Source organism: Sycon ciliatum, chromosome 1 (assembly GCF_964019385.1).
Source record: "Sycon ciliatum chromosome 1, ocSycCili1.1, whole genome shotgun sequence".
In the NCBI taxonomy this organism is placed as follows: domain Eukaryota; kingdom Metazoa; phylum Porifera; class Calcarea; order Leucosolenida; family Sycettidae; genus Sycon; species Sycon ciliatum.
The window spans coordinates 12,555,293-12,574,174 of record NC_088643.1 but is presented as its reverse complement, the minus strand read 5'-3'; the positions used below and the strand labels follow the sequence as shown (position 1 = coordinate 12,574,174).

Sequence of the window (18,882 nt, the reverse complement as noted above, 5' to 3'; positions counted from 1 at the left end):
ATCCAAGGTCGAGTAGTGGAGTTACGACACTCGACAGGTATTTTTCGTCCCATTGCAAATTTTCACTTCCGCACTTGGGTGGCAATCATATTATTTTGACATAAATATTTTCCTCTATTGTACGACAGTCCAGACATGCATGAGACATATTTGACGTCAGGCACAGGTCTTTAGCGGTCAGCTACAAAAGAAAGGATCGCTCTACGATGAATACTACAAAAATACCATGGATCGGGATTTTCTTAGCGAATTGTCTCAATTTCCGGTTGCGTGTGTAGTAGTAGTAGTGGTAGTAGTAGTAGTAGTAGTAGTAGCAGCAGCAGCAGCAGCAGCAGCAGCAGCAGCAGCAGCAGCAGCAGCAGTAGTAGTAGAATATATTATTAGGGAAGGCCCTACAGACGTTGCCGTCTTGTTACAGGGAACCCTAAGTGCTCTTTACAGAGCGAAACAAAAACGGATAGATGCTCATCCTGACGACACGAGACAGGCAGAGAATTCCACCTATCAGCGCCAAGGAAAGAAATAGAGAACATGCCATATCTAGTGGTAGCAGCGGGCAAAGAAAGTGAAGAGAATGATTGCCCTCTAGTGCGCCTCTCGGTGCAAGTAGCAGCCGACTGGAGCGTGTCTTCCCAGGGCTATAGTACCACTGCAGACTCAGACAGTGACAGGGATTGACCTGCTTCTTTGATTCACTTGCTAGCAAGAGTGTCTGAATCTTCCTTTACTACTTCGAACTACTTGTATAATGCCGGCTAGCCTATTCATTTATTCTGTGTCAGGAAAATGCCTTTGTAAATTTTGTTTTGATGGCTCGGTGGGACTGGCAGCCGTAACTTTTAAAGCTTTCTTTCAGTGTGTAATCAAAATTTAGTGCGTGTAATACTGCTGAATGTGCATGTAGCTTATTGCAAAATGGCGGTCGACAATTTTTGGACACCACCTTTTTTTGACCCGGTACATGCGCCTGCTTATCCCGTCACAAACACCCACGCCTCTTCTCGTCTTCGTCTCGTGCAATGAGAAAGTCATGAACTGCATGGTTGTGTATACCAGGATTAGCGACCCGGAGTGTGTGTGTGTGTGTGTGTGTGTGTGTGTGTGTGTGTGTGTGTGTGTGTGTGTGTGTATGTGACCAAAAATAGGGATTCACTGGCCAGAAAATGTCACTCCAAATAGCTGCATGGTGTAGACCAGGCTGAATAGTGACGGTCAATTCTTCAGCCTTGCAAGCTGTTGAATGGTGTAATCCCAGCACAAGTTGCTATGGCTTCTGCCGTAGCATTGCTATCATCGCCTCCGGCGATGGGCGTCAAAGGTCAGGTCAAAGGTGTGTATGTGTGTGTCCCACTTACTGAGGTGTGGTGAGCCCATAAGTGGGATCATTTCAAATCCACCCTAGTTTGGGGATTTCAGGGGTGTCGGCCGTTGGGTGGTTCAATGGCCAATTGAGTCATCTTTCCAAGATTCCTTTTGAGTCTCTCTCCCCTCTCCCGGGAGACCCACGTGACCAGTTTTGGCAGTGAGCAAGTACAAGTGTGTGTGTGTGTGCGTGTTGTGCGTGTGCGTGTGTGCCTGCTTCTTTGCATACTTGCGAGATTGTGGGTTGTGTGTATGTGTGTGGGACAAGAAAGAGGGGGGAGGGGGGGGGGGGCATAAGTGGGAACAAATATAAAAAATTGTAATATGGAATCGCATAACTTGTGCCCCCAATTTCCATATTACAAAATTGTTTTCCTTGGCTCAGCATATGCGTACTAGATATAAAAATAGTGGAATTTATCGGGAAAAATTCCCTTGCAGGGAATGTCGTCGCAAGTTCTGTAGTATGTGTGCAACGTATCCTGTTTGATGGTCACCTGTTTGACAGCTTGATGTTATCCAGAATGTGTACATACGTTGCCTGTAGATACCAGGCATGATGTCATTATGAGTCATGATTATTATAACAATGACCTCATTCCTTAGCACCAACTCATGCAATCCATACGACCAAGAGTACATAACCCCCCAGAGTGCGCAAGTTCACTTATCAGATCTGGGACGGCGAAATCCGTTTTGCACGTAATAATAATGACATCATGAGTAGGGGAAGTGTGGACGTGGTACACCGCGTCGATGGAATGAGGCAAGTCCGACCCAAAAAATGACGTACATCACGGATTACGACGTCTCACAACCCCATCCCAGTTGCGCACTCTGGGGGTTATGTACTCTTGATACGACCAATTCTACGCCCAGGGCTTCAAGTAAATGGGTGTGTCTGCCTGCGTGTGTGTGTTTTGGTATGTGTGTGTGTGTGTGTTTGGGTGTGTGTGAGTGTGTGGTGGTGTGTGTGCATGTGTATATGCACCCTCTCTGTTGTACATTCTACAGGGCTAGGTGAGCTTCTGAAGATCTCTACTGGATAGTGTTTAGCAGTTGAGATTGGTGAAAGTGACCAGCACTGGACAGGGATCATTTCAAGCAGCTACTGCAGTAAGAGATACTCCAACAGCACACTACCTGTCATTGATCACAACACTGTGACATCACTTGTATAGACATGACGTATACAGATTGTCTATGACACACACAGTGTTGTGTTAGTATGTAGATAATAATGATCAACTGAACTACATGTACTGTCTAGTCCAGTCTACTGTGGTATCAGTTTTACTGAATGTGTTCATGTCTACTCTCACCTACTGTTTTTACACTAGTCACTGTACAGAATAGTTACCGCTATGTCAGTTAAACCTGGAAAACTCTACTCTACAAATGTTTATACTGCAATGTATATTGCCATAGCAGTGTCAGCCATACCCTGTACATACAAATTCATGCTATTACCCTTGAGATCGTGACACATCATATTTTACTCCAGTATTGAAATCTAGCAGCACTGCTAATACTCATGTGACAATGTAGAAATGCTTACCGAGTCTTGAACCAGTTTTTGTCAAGTCAAGCCAAGTCAATCCTTTTGAAAATTATACGTAACTCGGAATGAACTGATGAACTGATGACATTTTCCTTCAGGTAGTGCTTCATCAGAATTGAATAATTTGTAATGAGATTCTCATTCAAAAAATCTTTCAAATTGGTATACAGTTGACCCGACTGCTCCACGGATGCTGGTTGCTATGAACAATGAGCATTCAGTATAATTGTACTGCTTGTGGGCATGCCTACTTGATGTTGAACACAAAGCAGCCACGTCATCTACTACAATCACAACCCTTCCCCAGTCACTAGTGAACGGTGCATGTGTTAAAGGTAGTTTTCATTTCGGACATCAGCTGGACACAACAATAATATGTCCAGTAGTGTCTAAGAGCTGACCCCGGAGGGTAATCACAATCACTCCAGTTAACACACTCACGTCGTACTTTACCAGTACTTATCAGGAAAGAAATATTATACACACTTGGAATGCAACAAGAAAGAAGAAAGCAAGGGAACAAAAGTCCGGCAACCGGCAGCCATGTTTTAGGTCATTAACCAATCAGCAATCTACGAAAACCGGTCGCCGACGAAATTCTAGAAACATTAGCATAATTAACCAATCACAGTTCACAGCTCTGGAACATTCTGGAACAATAATACTAGCAGCCAATCACAGTTCACAACAGACAGTCGTACGGGTAAAGTGGGGAAATACGGGTTTAGCAATACACGACTCATACACGACTCACGAGCGACTCACGGCAAGGGTAATAACATGCAGATACAAATACGCAAGGAGAGAAAAATGTAACTAAGGCCAAGCAAAAGAAATCGATTGTTTATCGTCCGCGCCCGCCCCGATTTTTCGCCCTCCCGGCCGAATTATTTTATTTTTTAGTTCCGGTAAAATGTACTGTATGTACTGCGATCCATGCCTATACGACCTCTAATGAGCGTGGCTGTAGATCTTGGAAGGCGAAGCCCGCAGATTGATGATCATACATGGTGCTATAGGCTTGAAAAGTAAAACAGATTATCAGCTGCCTGGTTCCCTTTGTTGTCCTACGTTGGTTGTTTCACTTTTCCCTATTTGCATCCTCAAAACTATCTTGCAAGATGTTGTGGCTGACAATTCATCTGCCTCACATGGATTTATCTCACTCTGTGCAAATTGGCTTCAAAAAAAGAAAAGTGAAGAAAGAGGCATGTCTAGGGGTTGCGAGCACCTACCATACAGCCATACATGCAAAATAAAAATAAAATACCTCCTGTCCGCCCCGATTTCTCAGGAAAATCTGACGATAAACAATCTATATATTTTACATGGCCTGACTGCCCATCTTGGGGTTCGAACCTAGGAATCTGTATCAACACAAGCTCTACAAATAAATACTCTTTTACTGCGAAAAACATACTTTCTATCAAAATGCAACTCCTTCAAGTGGAGGTTTGATTTCAGCCAGGGGCAATGTGATACACCACAGCACAGCCAAGGGTAGCATGATATCCCACAGCACAAAGATATTGTGATATCCCACAGCAAAATGGTATTGTGATATCCCACAGCACAAAGGAAATGGGATACTCGCCGCTAACATGAGCTCTGCATTGCATGAGTAGCATCAAGAGTACATATCCCCCAGGGGTTATGTACTCTTGGTAGCGTGATACTTGATTAAACGCTTGGCCGTTGCCTAGCACCTGATCTCGTAACAATACATGCACAATGGGTGGCCACGTCTATGACTGCATGTTTTCATAGCAACCTTGGAAACTCACACAATGCAGTTTACAAAATGGCAGGTTTCACACCAAGCCCTGAATGCTCTGTCAGTCTAAGATGTCTTAAAAGTGGAATCGGAAAGATTTGAAACTAGATGAGCAGAGGAAATAGTAGCGGGCTTCGGCATAGATTCGTGCCCCGAAAAACGTGAGAGAGAGAGAGAGAGAGAGAGAGAGAGAGAGAGAGAGAGAGAGAGAGAGAGAGAGAGAGAGAGAGAAGGGGAGAGGGAGAGGGAGAGTGAGAGAGAGAGAGAGTGAGAGAGAGAGAGAGAGAGAGAGAGAGAGAAAGAGAGAGCTAGGTAGACACACAAACACAGTGGGAGAAAGAGACAGTGAGGAGGGGGAGGGGGGGGGGGGGTGGTCATGAAAAAGAAGCCACAAGAGCGAGCACGCCAGAGACTAATTCAGAATATACATTTATTTGCTGAGGAGAGGACGAGAGGAGGAACATTTAACAACTGCTGGATTCATGCTGCAGCACAACCAGCAAGAGAAAGCGGCAGTAGGTAGATTTGTTTCTGCTGTGCGTCGTCCGTGTGACCCACACAGCGTGATGCGCAAATCAGCTTTCTTGCACTGACAGCTACGCACCCGGAGAGTGAGTGAGATTTGATCTTTGCACAATCAACACTGTTGGACTATCCTACCTCCTACCACCATGCACCACCTGCTGCAATTGCAAAGCTGCATTGCACATCACAAAGGCGTTCTGCACTGACGTCGACACATCCATCTGGGGAAGGCAGAAAACATTGACATGAATACATGATTTAAAGGGGAAGTTAAGGCAAAAATTAAAATTTCACCAGTTGTAGTCTTCGGGGTGCTGAGTCGAATGGTCGTGGTCCGAGGAAGCTGAGACGCTCCCTTCCTACTTGAATCCCAATCGAACTCGCGCACTTCCACCGAAACTGGGTGACTGCGCCCTACTCAGATGGGGATTTGTATGCAAAATATCACTAAAAGCGCCATTTCGTTCTTATAAAACCAAGGATGACCGCGATTGGCCCATATGTTGTAGTCTTTTGGACGCTGAGTCGATTGGTTTTGGTCCGAAAAGGCTGCGATGCAGCGTTCCTCCTTTATTCCCAATCGAACATGGTTGAACAAGCGGTCACGTGCTCCTGCGTACACCAGTCAGCTGGTCACCGTGCCTGCAGGGTACAACTTACTAGCCTGTTTGACCTTTTTTGGGTGCAGTCCTGTCACTCGAGTTGAACTCAAGTTGAACCTTGGTGTGAAAGTTGTCGCCTGCTGGCGTGGTGACCAGGTGATTTGGGCACCCAGGAGCACGTGACCACTTGTTCAACCATGTTCGATTGGGAATAAAGGAGGAACGCTGCATCGCAGCCTTTTCGGACCAAAACCAGTCGACTCAGCGTCCAAAAGACTACAACATATGGGCCAATCGCGGTCATCCGTGCTTTTATAAGAACGAAATGGCGCTTTTAGTGACATTTTGCATACAAATCCCCATCTAGTAGGGCGCAGTCACCCAGTTTCGGTGGAAGTGCGCGAGTTCGATTGGGATTCAAGTAGGAAGGGAGCGTCTCAGCTTCCTCGGACCACGACCATTCGACTCAGCACCCCGAAGACTACAACTGGTGAAATTTTAATTTTTGCCTTAACTTCCCCTTTAAGGAGGTTCGCGACGGTAAGCGCCATGTTGGATTTCCGAATTTTTTTCTGAAAAATAATGCCTTTCGGAGTGGAAAAATGGGACGCGATCATCATGCAAGCAGTTTGACCATGACTTCGCAGCGCGTGCTCGAGTCGAGACAAGATTTGAGGAAGAAGCTCAGCCGCTACTGGACTTGCGGATTTGTTTTGACATCGGCGGTTTTTGGATAGCTTGGTTCTCCTGTCGACGTGTCGTGGAGATGAAGACGCGGGAGAGTAATCTGTCACCCACGACGCGGCCTCGCATTCTGCGTACTGGACGATTCAAGAAGCCGAGAAGGGGGACGCTTCGCAAGCTCGAACGATCGATCGAGTTCCTGAAAAACGGAAAGGGCGATCTCCACCACCAACGCCACTGGATTCGACTCCCGCGAAGAGGTCGTTCAGTGCCCCTCTTCACGGTCGACGAATCGTTCATCTCAGGTATCTGGCTGTGGGATTGTCTGCTTGCCAGAATCCTGGATGTGGCAAACCTCTGGCGCTCGTTGATTGCGTTGAAGAGAAGAGGTACGGCCTGGGCAGCGTACTTGTCATTCCGTGTCAGCAGTGTGGGATGGAGAATTATAGATACAGATAGCCCTGTAACTGCTCAGCACCCTGGCCCCCGTGCTTCCACAAGCAACACCAAAGCTGCTTTGGGTAAGTGTGTTTTTCAATCTCATCAGATTTATTCATGATATTTGCGAGTCATTGCCACCCTATGGCTATGGAAATGTATGAGCACACTGTATGCGCGGCGCGCGCGAGCGTGTGTGTGTTTGCATAGACCTGCATGTTTGTGCATGTGTGCACCATACGCATGTATGAACATGCACATGCATATGCGCTCATGTGGACGTGCCCTCGCACATATACTATACACACGTGCATGGCCGCCCCAAGGGCATGTTGGTGTGACATGATTGTGTATGCGGGCATCTCCACTCATGCACATGAGTGTGCACATGCATGTGGGTGGGTACGTACACGTGCGTGAATGTATGTGTGTGCACGCGCACGCGCGCGTGTGTGTTCTATTGCGTGTGAGAGCATGCGTGTGTGTGTGTGTGTGTGTGTGTGTGTGTGTATTAGCGTGGGCCTGCGTTTTGTAGTGCGTTCAATGATGAGTGTTTTCAATTCTGATTGCCGGTACTTTTATCCCATTATTGCGGTTCTATAATTTTTTGTGTTACATGTGTGTGTGTCTGTGTCTGTGTGTCTGTGTGTGTGTGTGTGTGTGAGTGTGTATGTGTGCACGCATGTGTGTGTCGATGGTGTGCATTTTTGTGCTGGGTGTACACTCTGATCCCTAAACCGCGATACCGGACCTCCCAAGCTACAGCCTCACATTGATTTATAGTTCATCGTTGGGAATGAGTTCGCTGCTCATGATGCTATTGCGGATATTGCGGCCCTAGTCGAAGCTCGCCCTGATGCCAGTATCCTGTAGCACTCTGTCACTTTTGCATCAGCATGTTCGGCGATGGAGTTTGCAGAACATCAGCAAAAGCGGCTGGCCACCCTTCAACCGTTGGTCCAAGCAACGTGCTGCTCTAAATCAGTTGCAGTGCGGGCAGCTGCTAGTGGGTTGGTGATGAAGCACTTTGTCTTGTCCTACAAACGAAATGGTGAGCCAGCCATTTCCAGACTGATGAAGGAGCAAGTCAGAGGTAAGAAGCGGGTGACAGCCTCAAGGAAGATTATATTAGCGGTGGCTGAACACCTAGCCAAGAACCAGCAGCAACCCAACTGTAAGCAACGCCCTGTGGCACAGCGCTTCACTTGTTTGTGCGCACCGTAAAATGCCATCATTTTGCCAGTGTGGGAACACGTTCTAGCTCGCATAGTTGAAGAACAAGAGGACTCAATGTTTTCTGATTCGTTCCAACATGTCAGCTTTCATTGTAGTTTGATATGGGGCTGTGCTAAGCGCTATCACAGCTACATGTGTAGTGTATCCACTCCAAACCCCATGCCCGGGAGATTTCCGTCAAATTTGTCTAAATCGCAACTTGTACTCTTGACCCTTCCTTACTTTTTGGTCCCGTATATCCATAATCACTCTACTCTAGTTTCTGCCGATCCCGCGTACCCGCGCGCGGTGTTTTCACGCACCGTATTGCGTGGTACGATAATGTTGTACTTTCCTATGCCGCGTACCCATTTTTGGCTTTCTTCTCCCTTTTTATGTATTCTCCCTTCGACAAGAAGTGCTTCTCTTCCCTTGGTAGTTAGAAGACGGTTGTCGTTTTTTCTCTCTGAACTTCAGTTTATCCATGTAATTCTGGTGCCCCTGGCTTGCTGTGTCGTGTGGTGTTGGATGTGAGGAATCTGCATGCTTTCCGAAGATTCCAACACATGTACATGTATCAAAACCAAGTACCAACAGGAGAGTAATCATGGAGAAAAGTACCTATCGATAATGCGTGCACCCAGGATTTTCCGGCAAATTCACTAGTTCAGCTATTCCATCCTTGTATTGTTCTGAACGCCGAGGGCTCTAGCGAGTTTATGCAACACCTAACAGCCAAAAATCCAATAAGTTATGACCAAAGCAGCAGCAGCGAAGTACAAGCAATATAGATACGTGAATTTACCAATTTTAGGCAAATTTTGACAGTTTTTTGGATTTTTCTCCAGAATATGCACGGTGACCCCTATTTTCGCCACGGTAAACCTGTTCCAACCCACTTATAGAATGTATTTGAAGTATCCACATATGGGGCAAACTCAAAAATAAGCTGCAAAAAATATTCAAAGTTTCATTTTTTGCGTCTTTTTGTTCTTCTCAAGGAAATGACGACCTGGATCCCATCGTCAACCAAAGTGTACATTTTTCGGTGTTGATATCATCTTAGTCAATACCTCGAACAGTCTGTATAATTTTATGTCATATTTTCTGTCCTAACTAGTGTTATGGACGATTTCTCATCAATTTTCGGATTTTGTGTTATTTTGTGTCATCAAGGAAAATTGTGTTTTTGGCAAGACCTATTCAGGCAATTGAAAAACTGATGTTACTAAGCGAAAATATAAGGCTGTAGCTATTCAAACCTGATGTCAGATTGGGCTGATGTTGAAATTAATTTTTTGGGCCTAACTGTCCCGAACCCCCTTAAAACTTGGATACTGAGCCAATAAATATAATTAAAATAGGGGTGAAACAATTATACCGAATACTCGAGTACTCGCTCGGTTTTTTCAGAAATAATCGTACTCGGAATAAATCAGAGTACTCGTTCATACGTGGTACATGCATTTACCACAGAAATCTGCAGTTTCAGAGCAGCAATCGGCAGATATTGATGTGCAGACTGTGTGGTGAACATTTGTTCAAGAGTAGAGAGAGCCCAAATGACCCAGCAACCAATATACCGGAGAAAAATGACTGCCATTCGGTTCAATCAGGGGTGTATCATGTGATTTTAAGGCCCTCGGTGTGCAATTTTTAGGAGATGAAGAATACTCGAATACTCGAATATTCGCTCGGAGAAAATCAGAGTACTCGAACTCGGGATCTCAATGCCAACTTTCACCCCTAAATTAAAATAGAAGAAATCACATGGAATCGAGTTATGAAGCAACTACCTGCGACTGTACCAAGATAATAAATAGTAAAAAAGTGCGATAACAGGGCACAAAACTGACATACTACTGAGACATTTCACGACCTGAGACCTAGCTCTCATACACACGCCATTGTGCAAACCAAGTCAACTCGTACACAACAGTAATGCATGAGGAGTACCGTTGGATATTGACGTCCGGTTTGTACAATTAGTTTTCGCAAAGCTTCCCCCTTTCTTTATCTCTGATATTGCTGACCCACCCAAGTTGGGTGGTGTGTTGCTTTGCTGCTTCGAATTGTAGTTAGACCGCATTGTCATGTTATTAACTGGTCTCGTCATGGTCCTGTAACGGTCGGCATTCATTGTTGCCGTTGGACTTAGCTTGTGCGCATTTTCGCTGCGCTCACCTTCCCCTTATTGGTCCTACCATACCCTTGAACCTTCCAAGCTGGAAGGCTGTTGGTTTGTGCACTGGACTGGCGGGTGTGTGAGAGCTAGGTATCAGGTCGTTCAATGTCTCAGTAACATGTCAGATTTGTGCCCTGTTATTGCACTTTCTGACTTCTTACTATCTTGTTACAGTCGTGGATAATAACTTCGTAACTCGTTTCCGTGTGATTTCTTCTATTTTACTGAATACATGAGTCAAAAATATCCCTGATTAAGTGGGGTATTGTCATAGCAACATATTTTCACATGAAAAGGCGACGAGGAGACAATAACTTTATTAATGCGATTAATAGTATTAGTGAAGCGGACATTACAAAATGATGAATGAGAATACATGTATCTAAAATGGTTGTTCCTAATCGATTTTCTTGAGACTATCATCAGGGAAAATCGTCTCACAATAGAGGCTATACGGAGAAACAAACTACTTATATTATATATTTTCCCTGATGATAGTCTCAAGAAAATCGATTAGGAACAACCATTTTAGATACATGTATTCTCATTCATCATTTTGTAATGTCCGCTTCACTAATACTATTAATCGCATTAATTTTCACATGACATAATAATATTCTAGCAAACTATGGGTATGGCCTTTGGGTGTAAATGTCTACAGTACTGTCGGTCACCAAAGAACTGAAGAGACGGGGGAGAGGGGGCAGCCTCCTAGCCTAGACTGTGATTATTGTTATGCACTACAGCCTATGCCGATATATATATATATACCGGGAAAACCGGTGTGGTTGGCAAGTATAGGGGGGTGAGGGGTCAGCCTCCAAGCATAGACTGTGCTTATATTCATGCATTACCGTCTATGCCGAGTTGAGTCTCCGTGCAAACATTGGTATGCTGTGCTGGGTGAAATCCTAGCCTGTTCGTTCTTCGGCGCCCGACAGTGCTGTTGGTGACAATCAAATACACAAGTCGTGAAAATACATCACACGAGTGTAATCAGCTGGTTCAGTTTCAGCTGAACTTGGTCTTACCTTGCTACTCGGCTATCAGTTAGCATTGCACTGGTTGGTGGACAAACTGCATGATCTGTGTTGGTGATTTCCAGTACTTGAACACTGTCAGGTAGTCCATGGTTGCCTGTGATAGCCAGCAAACAATGTGAAGTGTCAGCATAAAAAGAGTATCCACATACCCGTACATAACTGTCAAAAATACTCATGATGGTACAAAACATATGTTGGGGGTGCGGGTGGATACAGTGATTTCTACTTTTTTTCCAAGAACACTTACAAAGCATACCAGCATTTTAATAAGGTTTGGTTAACGTATGAATTACGTATGAGTTAAACCATTGAGTTAAACCGTCAAGTTAAACCGTTGCTAACAGTCACGTACCATCGCTCCGCTATTGGCTCTTTATAACGGGTCGCATGGCCCTCTTTATGTGCGTGCACGATCTTGCTCTCTCTCTACATACTGCTGTGTATCGTAGACATAACATGCTCGCACGCTCTGCGCATGCGCAGGTTTTCCTGTGCGCACAACTGAGCCTGCTGTCTTTTCCAGTTTCCTTGTGTGCAGATAGCTTTCATATTCTGACCCACCCTCCTCATCCCATTTCTTACTCTTACACTATAGTCCATGTGAATGTTAATCATCTCTCAAAGGAATCGTACTGACTTCACTACATGTGCTAACAAGGCCGGTCAAGGCACCTCAAAGCAGAGTTCTCAATGCACAAATGTGCAGAGCAGTATACACATACAACTGAGGCGAACGGTTCACTCACTACATGCATGTGTGCACGCTTTGGAGGAGGATCTCAAAAAGTCTCCGTTTTGTTCACGTGTGATAAATACTGGCAAATACGGATAGCGCCTTGATCTCCCATTGAAAATAATTAATAAAACCCCGTAAACAGCAAATGACAACTTCCGTTGCAAACTCATCTCTGTTACGCCTCTAATTGCTTCTTTCCTGCGCTTTCACGGTCTCTGCGTAATTGCCTTGTAAAACTGCATAAGTCTGGTATTCGTGCTGTGTTTCAGGCTCCCCGCCGCACTGCAACAGCTCCCTTGCTTGCTAAGTTATCCATACCATCACTTCACCAAGTCCTTTTACAGAAGCTGCTTGTATTTGTTTTCCGGTCTATACACGGATCTGCAAGCTCTCTCTTTCAAGATTATTTTGTATTACTTGCCCAGCCTCAGATACCACTTGCTGATCGTATAGTCACCCGTGGGCAGCTGCATAATTTACTTCGCATCCCATTCCTACCCAATCCTGCTGGGAGATGTTCTATCCAATTTCTGGGCAGCACCACATGGAACTCTCTACCTGATGCTACCCGCTCTCTAACAAACCTTGTTCATTTCAAAAAATCTCTTTCAGATCTTGATCTCACTTCACTCCATTAGCTATTGACACACGAGTACGTTCTGTCCCCTGTCCATCATCAATAATTATTATCTACATGTACAACCACAACACACATAAAATACACTGCTGCATGGTATTTTTATAATTGTCCTGCTGACGGTCATGACATCTTATCATATTAATCTATCATACTATTATATTTTTCATCATAGCCTAGGAGCTGTGGCATCATTTATGATCCACAGCAAGAAGGCAGCAATGCCTGTACCTATGGTGAAGTAAAATAAAGGTAACAAACAAACAAACAAACAAAACCCAATGATTTGTACAATGTACATGACAGTCAGAAATTTCATGTATACTAGTATTTTGAAACTCGGATGTTGAGCCATAAATAAATGTAGAAGAGAAAAGGACATATGGATACGAGTTAAGATTGAACCTTCCAAGTTGGAAGGCTGTCGGTTAGCGCTACGGAGATGTGTTGAAGCTAGGTGTCAGGACGTCGAATATTTCAGTACTCTGTCAGTTTTGTGCCTAGTTATCGCACTTTCTGACTGTATATAGTATCATGTTACAGTGATGGAGAGTTACTCTTAACTCGTATCCATATGTCCTTTTCTCTTCTACATATACTAGTATTCGTATTCCAAGGAGTTGTGTGCTTGAAGTGTTTTTGATTTAGTTGGTTCAAAACAAACCTTAAAAGGGCAAGTTAAGCCTAAAATCAAATTTTCACCAGTTGTCATCTTCGAGGTTTTGAGTCGAATGTTCTTGGTCCGAGGAAGCTGAGACGCTCCCTCCCTCCTTTATTCCCTTTCGACCTCGCTACTTCCACCGAAACTGGGTGACTGCGTCCTTGTCACTGAGATGGGGATTTGTAAAATCGCCATTTCATTCTTATAGAAGCCCGGATGACCCCGATTGGCCCATATGCTGTAGTCTTTCGGACGCTGAGTCAAGTGGTTTTGGTCGGAGAAAGCTGTGATGCAGCGTTCGGCCCGTATTTCCAATCGAACATATTGATTAAAGGGGTAGTATACCCTAAAATCAAATTTTCACCAGTTGTAGTCTTCGGGGTGCTGAGTCGAATGGTCTTGGTCCGAGGAAGCTGAGACGCTCCCTTCCTCCTTTATTCCCAATCGAACTCGCGCACTTCCACCGAAACTGGGTGACTGCGCCCTACTAGATGGGGATTTGTATGCAAAATGTCACTAAAAGCACCATTTCGTTCTTATAAAAGCACGGATGACCACCATTGGCCCATAGGTTGTAGTCTTTTGGACTCTGAGTCGACTGGTTTTGGTCCGAAAAGGCTGCGATGCAGCGTTCCTCCTTTATTCCCAATCGAACATGGTTGAACAAGCGGTCACGTGCTCCTGCGTACACCAGTCACCTGGTCACCGTGCCTGCAGGGTACAAATTACTAGCCTGTTTGACCTTTTTTGCGTGCAGTCCTGTCACTCGAGTTGAACCTTGGTGTGAAAGTTGTCGCCTGCTGGCGTGGTGACCAGGTGATTTGGGCACCCAGGAGCACGTGACCGCTTGTTCAACCATGTTCGATTGGGAATAAAGGAGGAACGCTGCATCGCAGCCTTTTCGGACCAAAACCAGTCGACTCAGCGTCCAAAAGACTACAACATATCGGCCAATCACGGTCATCCGTGCTTTTATAAGAACGAAATGGCGCTTTTAGTGACATTTTGCATACAAGTCCCCATCTAGTAGGGCGCAGTCGCCCAGTTTCGGTGGAAGTGCGCGGGTTCGATTGGGAAAAAAGAAGGAAGGGAGCGTCGCAGCTTCCTCGGACCAAGACCATTCGACTCAGCACCCAGAAGACTACAACTGTTGAAAATTTGATTTTAGGGTATACGTCCTCATGCGTGCACAAGTCATCTGGTCACCGTGCCGGTATGCTACAACTTTCACACCAAGGTTCAACTCAAGTTCAACTCGAGTGACATGAACGCACCCAAGCAGGCTGTTAGCTGTACCCTGCAGGCATGGTGGCCAGGTGACTGGTGTGCGTATGAGCACATGACCGCATATTCAACCATGTTCGATTGGGAATAAGGGCCGAACTCTGCATCGCAGCCTTCTCGGACCAAAACCAGTCGACTCAGTGTCGAAAAGACTACAACACATGGGCCAATCGCGCTCATCTGTGCTTTTATAAGGACAAAATGGCGCTTTTAGTGACATTTTGCCTACAAATACCCATCCAGTAGGGCGCAGTCACCCAGTTTTGGTGGAAGTGGCGAGTTCGATTGGGAAAAAAGAAGGAAGGGAGTCTCAGCTTCCTCGGACCAAGACCATTCGACTCAGCACATCGAAGAATACAACTGGTGAATAATTGATTAACGGCTTAACTTCCCCTAAGTGGATAACCAAGTCATACTTGTTTGAATTACGTAACTTAGTAACAAACTACTGATGATGGCTCTTGGCCGATATGCTCTGAAAACGAATCATGTGAGAATACTCGGTGACTGATTTGTTTCACCCATAGTCATGATTCCACCCAGCTTGCTACAATCTTGACAGTACAGTAAAAGTTCCCTAATCAGAGGACTTCCGTCTACGCTCAGACGGGAAAAACAAAACTATTCCAAGTTTAGGGAAATTCCCAGTTATAGGCAGTGTCCGGTCCCATTCTTCCCGGATAGGGGGATGACGGTAATGGTGGTGATGGTGATGGTGATGGTGATGGTGGTGATGGTGATGGTGATGGTGGTGGGGGAAGCAGGGCCGTAGCAGGCGGTCAGCTGCCGGACCAATATTCGCCCAAAAAAAAAAAAAAAAAAAAAAAAAAAAAAAAAAAAAAAGCAGGAGCTCACACAATACATGTGAGCAGCTCAGGATGTCCACCCATGATGTGTGCAATAAGTAGAGGTAGTACATGGTAATAGCAAGAGTATTATAACTCATGGTAATACATGTACATCAGGGAGTCGTACTCAAACTAGGGAGGTGACACGGCACAGAAATCCGTGTCACAGGGGTTGACTCGCACCCGTGACCCCTCGTTGTTATTTTTGGAATAGTTCAGTCCAGTCCAGTCCGAAAGGTCATACTCGGATCGACTCGCCTTCTGTACTTCACCTCCAAGCGTGCAACGCGAGACCCGCAAAGTATGATTTTTCTGTGGGGAACGATTTTGCCATTGATCAAGTTTTTATTGGAGTGCTCAGGCATACTACGATTGCTGAGACGTCCCGAGCACGCTTGTTCAGGTTCTCTATCTTTGACGAGCCGGTCCTACAGCCCCCTACATTGTATCTAACGACGTAGGAGCTGACAATGTAAGAGGATTTCCCTGGAAATAATGATGATGGTGGTGTGACTGCTGCAGGAAAAATGCTGGCTGTTTATGACAGTATGACTAGATGTACAATGTAGCTCTCTTGTATGGAACTTAACCCCTGCTATAAATGTGTTGTTTAGGAAGACTGGTGTATTGTGCAAGTCATAAAGAAGAAATGGGGCAGATACACGACTTACAATTTTCAAAAACCAGCTTCGTGTTATGTCTAATTTGTGTCAAAATTGTAGTATTTAGACATGACAATATCATTGGCTGTACTTCTCTAATATGGTACATAACCCCTGCTATAAATGTGTTATTTAGGCAGACTGGACCATTGTGCAAGTCATAAAGAAGAAATGGGGCAGATACACGACTTACATTTTTCAAAACCTGGCTTCGTGTTATGTGTAATTTGTGTCAAAATTGTAGTATTTCAACATGACAATATCACTGGCTGTACTTCTCTTATGGTACTTAACCCCTGCTATAAATGTGTTGTTTAGGAAGACTGGTGTATTGTGCAAGTCATAAAGAAGAAATGGGGCAGATACACGACTTACAATTTTCAAAAACCAGCTTCGTGCTATGTGCAATTTGGGTCAATTTTTAGTATTCGGATTAACCTAGGATACGACTCTGAACAGTTCTGAACAGTTACCGTAACACTACACGCCGTCTCATAACTGCTGCTGTTGCCATCACTGCTATCAATTAGTTCGGACATGGCAGGAGGTAAACAAATTGCTGGTAGTCTTTCAAAGAATACTGGCGATTGATGGGCTGTAAACGAAATGTGCTGCCTCAATAATTTCAAAAACTAGACACCCATGCGGCACGCTTGGAGGTGAAGTACAGAAGGCGAGTCGATCCGAGTATGACCTTTCGGACTGGACTGGACTGAACTATTCCAAAAATAACAACGTGGGGTCACGGGTGCGAGTCAACCCCTGTGACACGAATTTCTGTGCCGTGTCACCTCCCTAGTTTGAGTACGACTCCCTGATGTACATGTAGCGAATACCATGTCATGTACATGTACATAGCACTACGTGGGTGTTGTCCTCTACTGTATGACCTCCTGCCATTCCTCCGTTGCAATGTACATGTACTTTCTCCTCCTCCAAAGGTCCATTTTGGCTCTTTTATCACATGCATTTAGATATTGTTGCTATGCCTTCATAGGCTTCAACAAGTTCTGTTTGGACAGACACAACATGCTGATGCCCTTTTTCCTGACTCATGCAGAACATCCTTCTTCCCTTTCTCGCTCTATGTCACTCGAAGGCTATAGCGTGTGTGTTTCTGAACATTCAAGTGATGCTAACGCAGATCCCGCAAATATTATTTTATTATTATAGTCACTCTGCATGGTCACAATTACATACATGTCCATGTACATGCACGTACAATCATGTACACTTTGTACATGTACATGTACCAGCATATAATATATGAGTGTGGGCTCGGGGGGGGGGGGGGGGGGAGGGAGCATCGAGGTCGGATCTTGCCGGACCAACCAAATTAGGGCTGCTACGGGCCTGAGAAGGGGGTCCTACTGTATACTTGTTTTCAAAACCAACAACAATGACGACGACGACGACAACAACAACAACAACAACAACAACAACAACAACAACAACAACAACAACACCAACAACAACAACAACAACAACAACAACAACAACAACAACAACAACAACAACAACAACAACAACAACAACAACAACAACAACAACAACAACAACAACAACAACAACAACAACAACGTACCTCTGCTCTCAATGTAATCTATCCTTCTCCGTTCTTGGCTTCTGCTGTCTGCACCCACCACTGATACATGGCTGATTATCTCTGCTGTGAAAGCTGTCCTCCGTGCTCAGTTTCTGATCCAGTATGCAGCCAGTGATAACATGTCTTCCAGCTTGACATTTGGCTACCTTGCTTCCATCATCATCACTTCATTGTGGGAAAGTTGCTGGAACGGTTCTGGATACTGAGCGATGATAAACTCGTCAGGCAAGCTGGCCATCATGATGCTGCCTTTGTACGGCTGCTAGGTTAGGTTGGAGATATCGGCCATTCCCTTCACCAACACTGTCGTTGCCAGTTTATTCCTGTGAGCCTGTGTACATATCATTGTACGCGTAACAGCAATCAGCAGTTTTTGATTGATCATAAAAATCATGCTCTGCACTGTCCTCACAGACGTCCAGTGAGTCATGCTACCCAGAATGCAGTTCCAGCGGTGCTCATTGATCCGTGTGTCCCACCAATCAAGATCTTCATGGTAGGTTGGATTCAGCGCTTAGAGTTCTTTTCACACTTGAAACACAGTTGCGCTTTCCAACGGCCGTAAGAGAGTCGTCAGCCACTGGCTATGCAACTCTGTTGTTGTTTTGCTGTGTTGTACGGGCGGAGCACAAAGACACAGTTGGTTCTTTGCAGCAAGCCTCTACTTGCTACGTGTGTGACTGTGGCCGCCATTGCATGCCTTTTTTCATAGCTTGCACTTTCCTCGAGAGTCTTCTGCTCCTGGACTATCCTTTCTGCGTTCCTACACTGTAATAATCGCTGGCAACCCTGGCCACGTCATTGGCCACAGAGCTCGCTAGCAGTGATCACTCGTCCCCTGTCCGAAGTTTCCAGTCCACTGTCGCATGCTCTTAAAGGGGAAGTTAAGGCAAAAATTAAAATTTCACCAGTTGTAGTCTTCGGGGTGCTGAGTCGAATGGTCTTGGTCCGAGGAAGCTGAGACGCTCCCTTCCTACTTGAATCCCAATCGAACTCGCGCACTTCCACCGAAACTGGGTGACTGCGCCCTACTAGATGGGGATTTGTATGCAAAATGTC

At 45.1% G+C, this 18,882-nt stretch overlaps 1 protein-coding gene and 2 long non-coding RNA genes across 4 annotated transcripts in view; 2 read left to right on the top strand and 1 right to left on the bottom strand.

Moving 5' to 3' along the window:
- Positions 1-18,882, top strand: part of LOC135813779 (uncharacterized) — a 50,419-nt gene that overhangs the window by 12,008 nt on the left and 19,529 nt on the right. Inside the window, exon 4 of one of the 2 annotated variants that reach the window (XM_065326802.1) lies at positions 2,377-2,517. The exons of the other annotated variant lie outside the window; for it this stretch is intronic. Coding sequence (XP_065182874.1) covers positions 2,377-2,386 — 10 coding nt within the window. The 3' untranslated portion in view covers positions 2,387-2,517. Of the gene's footprint in view, positions 1-2,376; positions 2,518-18,882 lie in introns of those variants that run through there. 2 annotated transcript variants of the gene reach the window in all.
- On the bottom strand, positions 4,138-18,656 carry LOC135813873 (uncharacterized). The gene is made up of 3 exons (XR_010553135.1): positions 17,803-18,656; positions 11,378-11,483; positions 4,138-5,443 (listed from the first exon to the last, which is right to left on the bottom strand). It is a non-coding gene; the product is annotated as an uncharacterized LOC135813873 (long non-coding RNA).
- LOC135813712 (uncharacterized) lies at positions 6,446-8,666 on the top strand. Its single transcript, XR_010553105.1, has 2 exons — positions 6,446-7,029; positions 7,706-8,666. It is a non-coding gene; the product is annotated as an uncharacterized LOC135813712 (long non-coding RNA).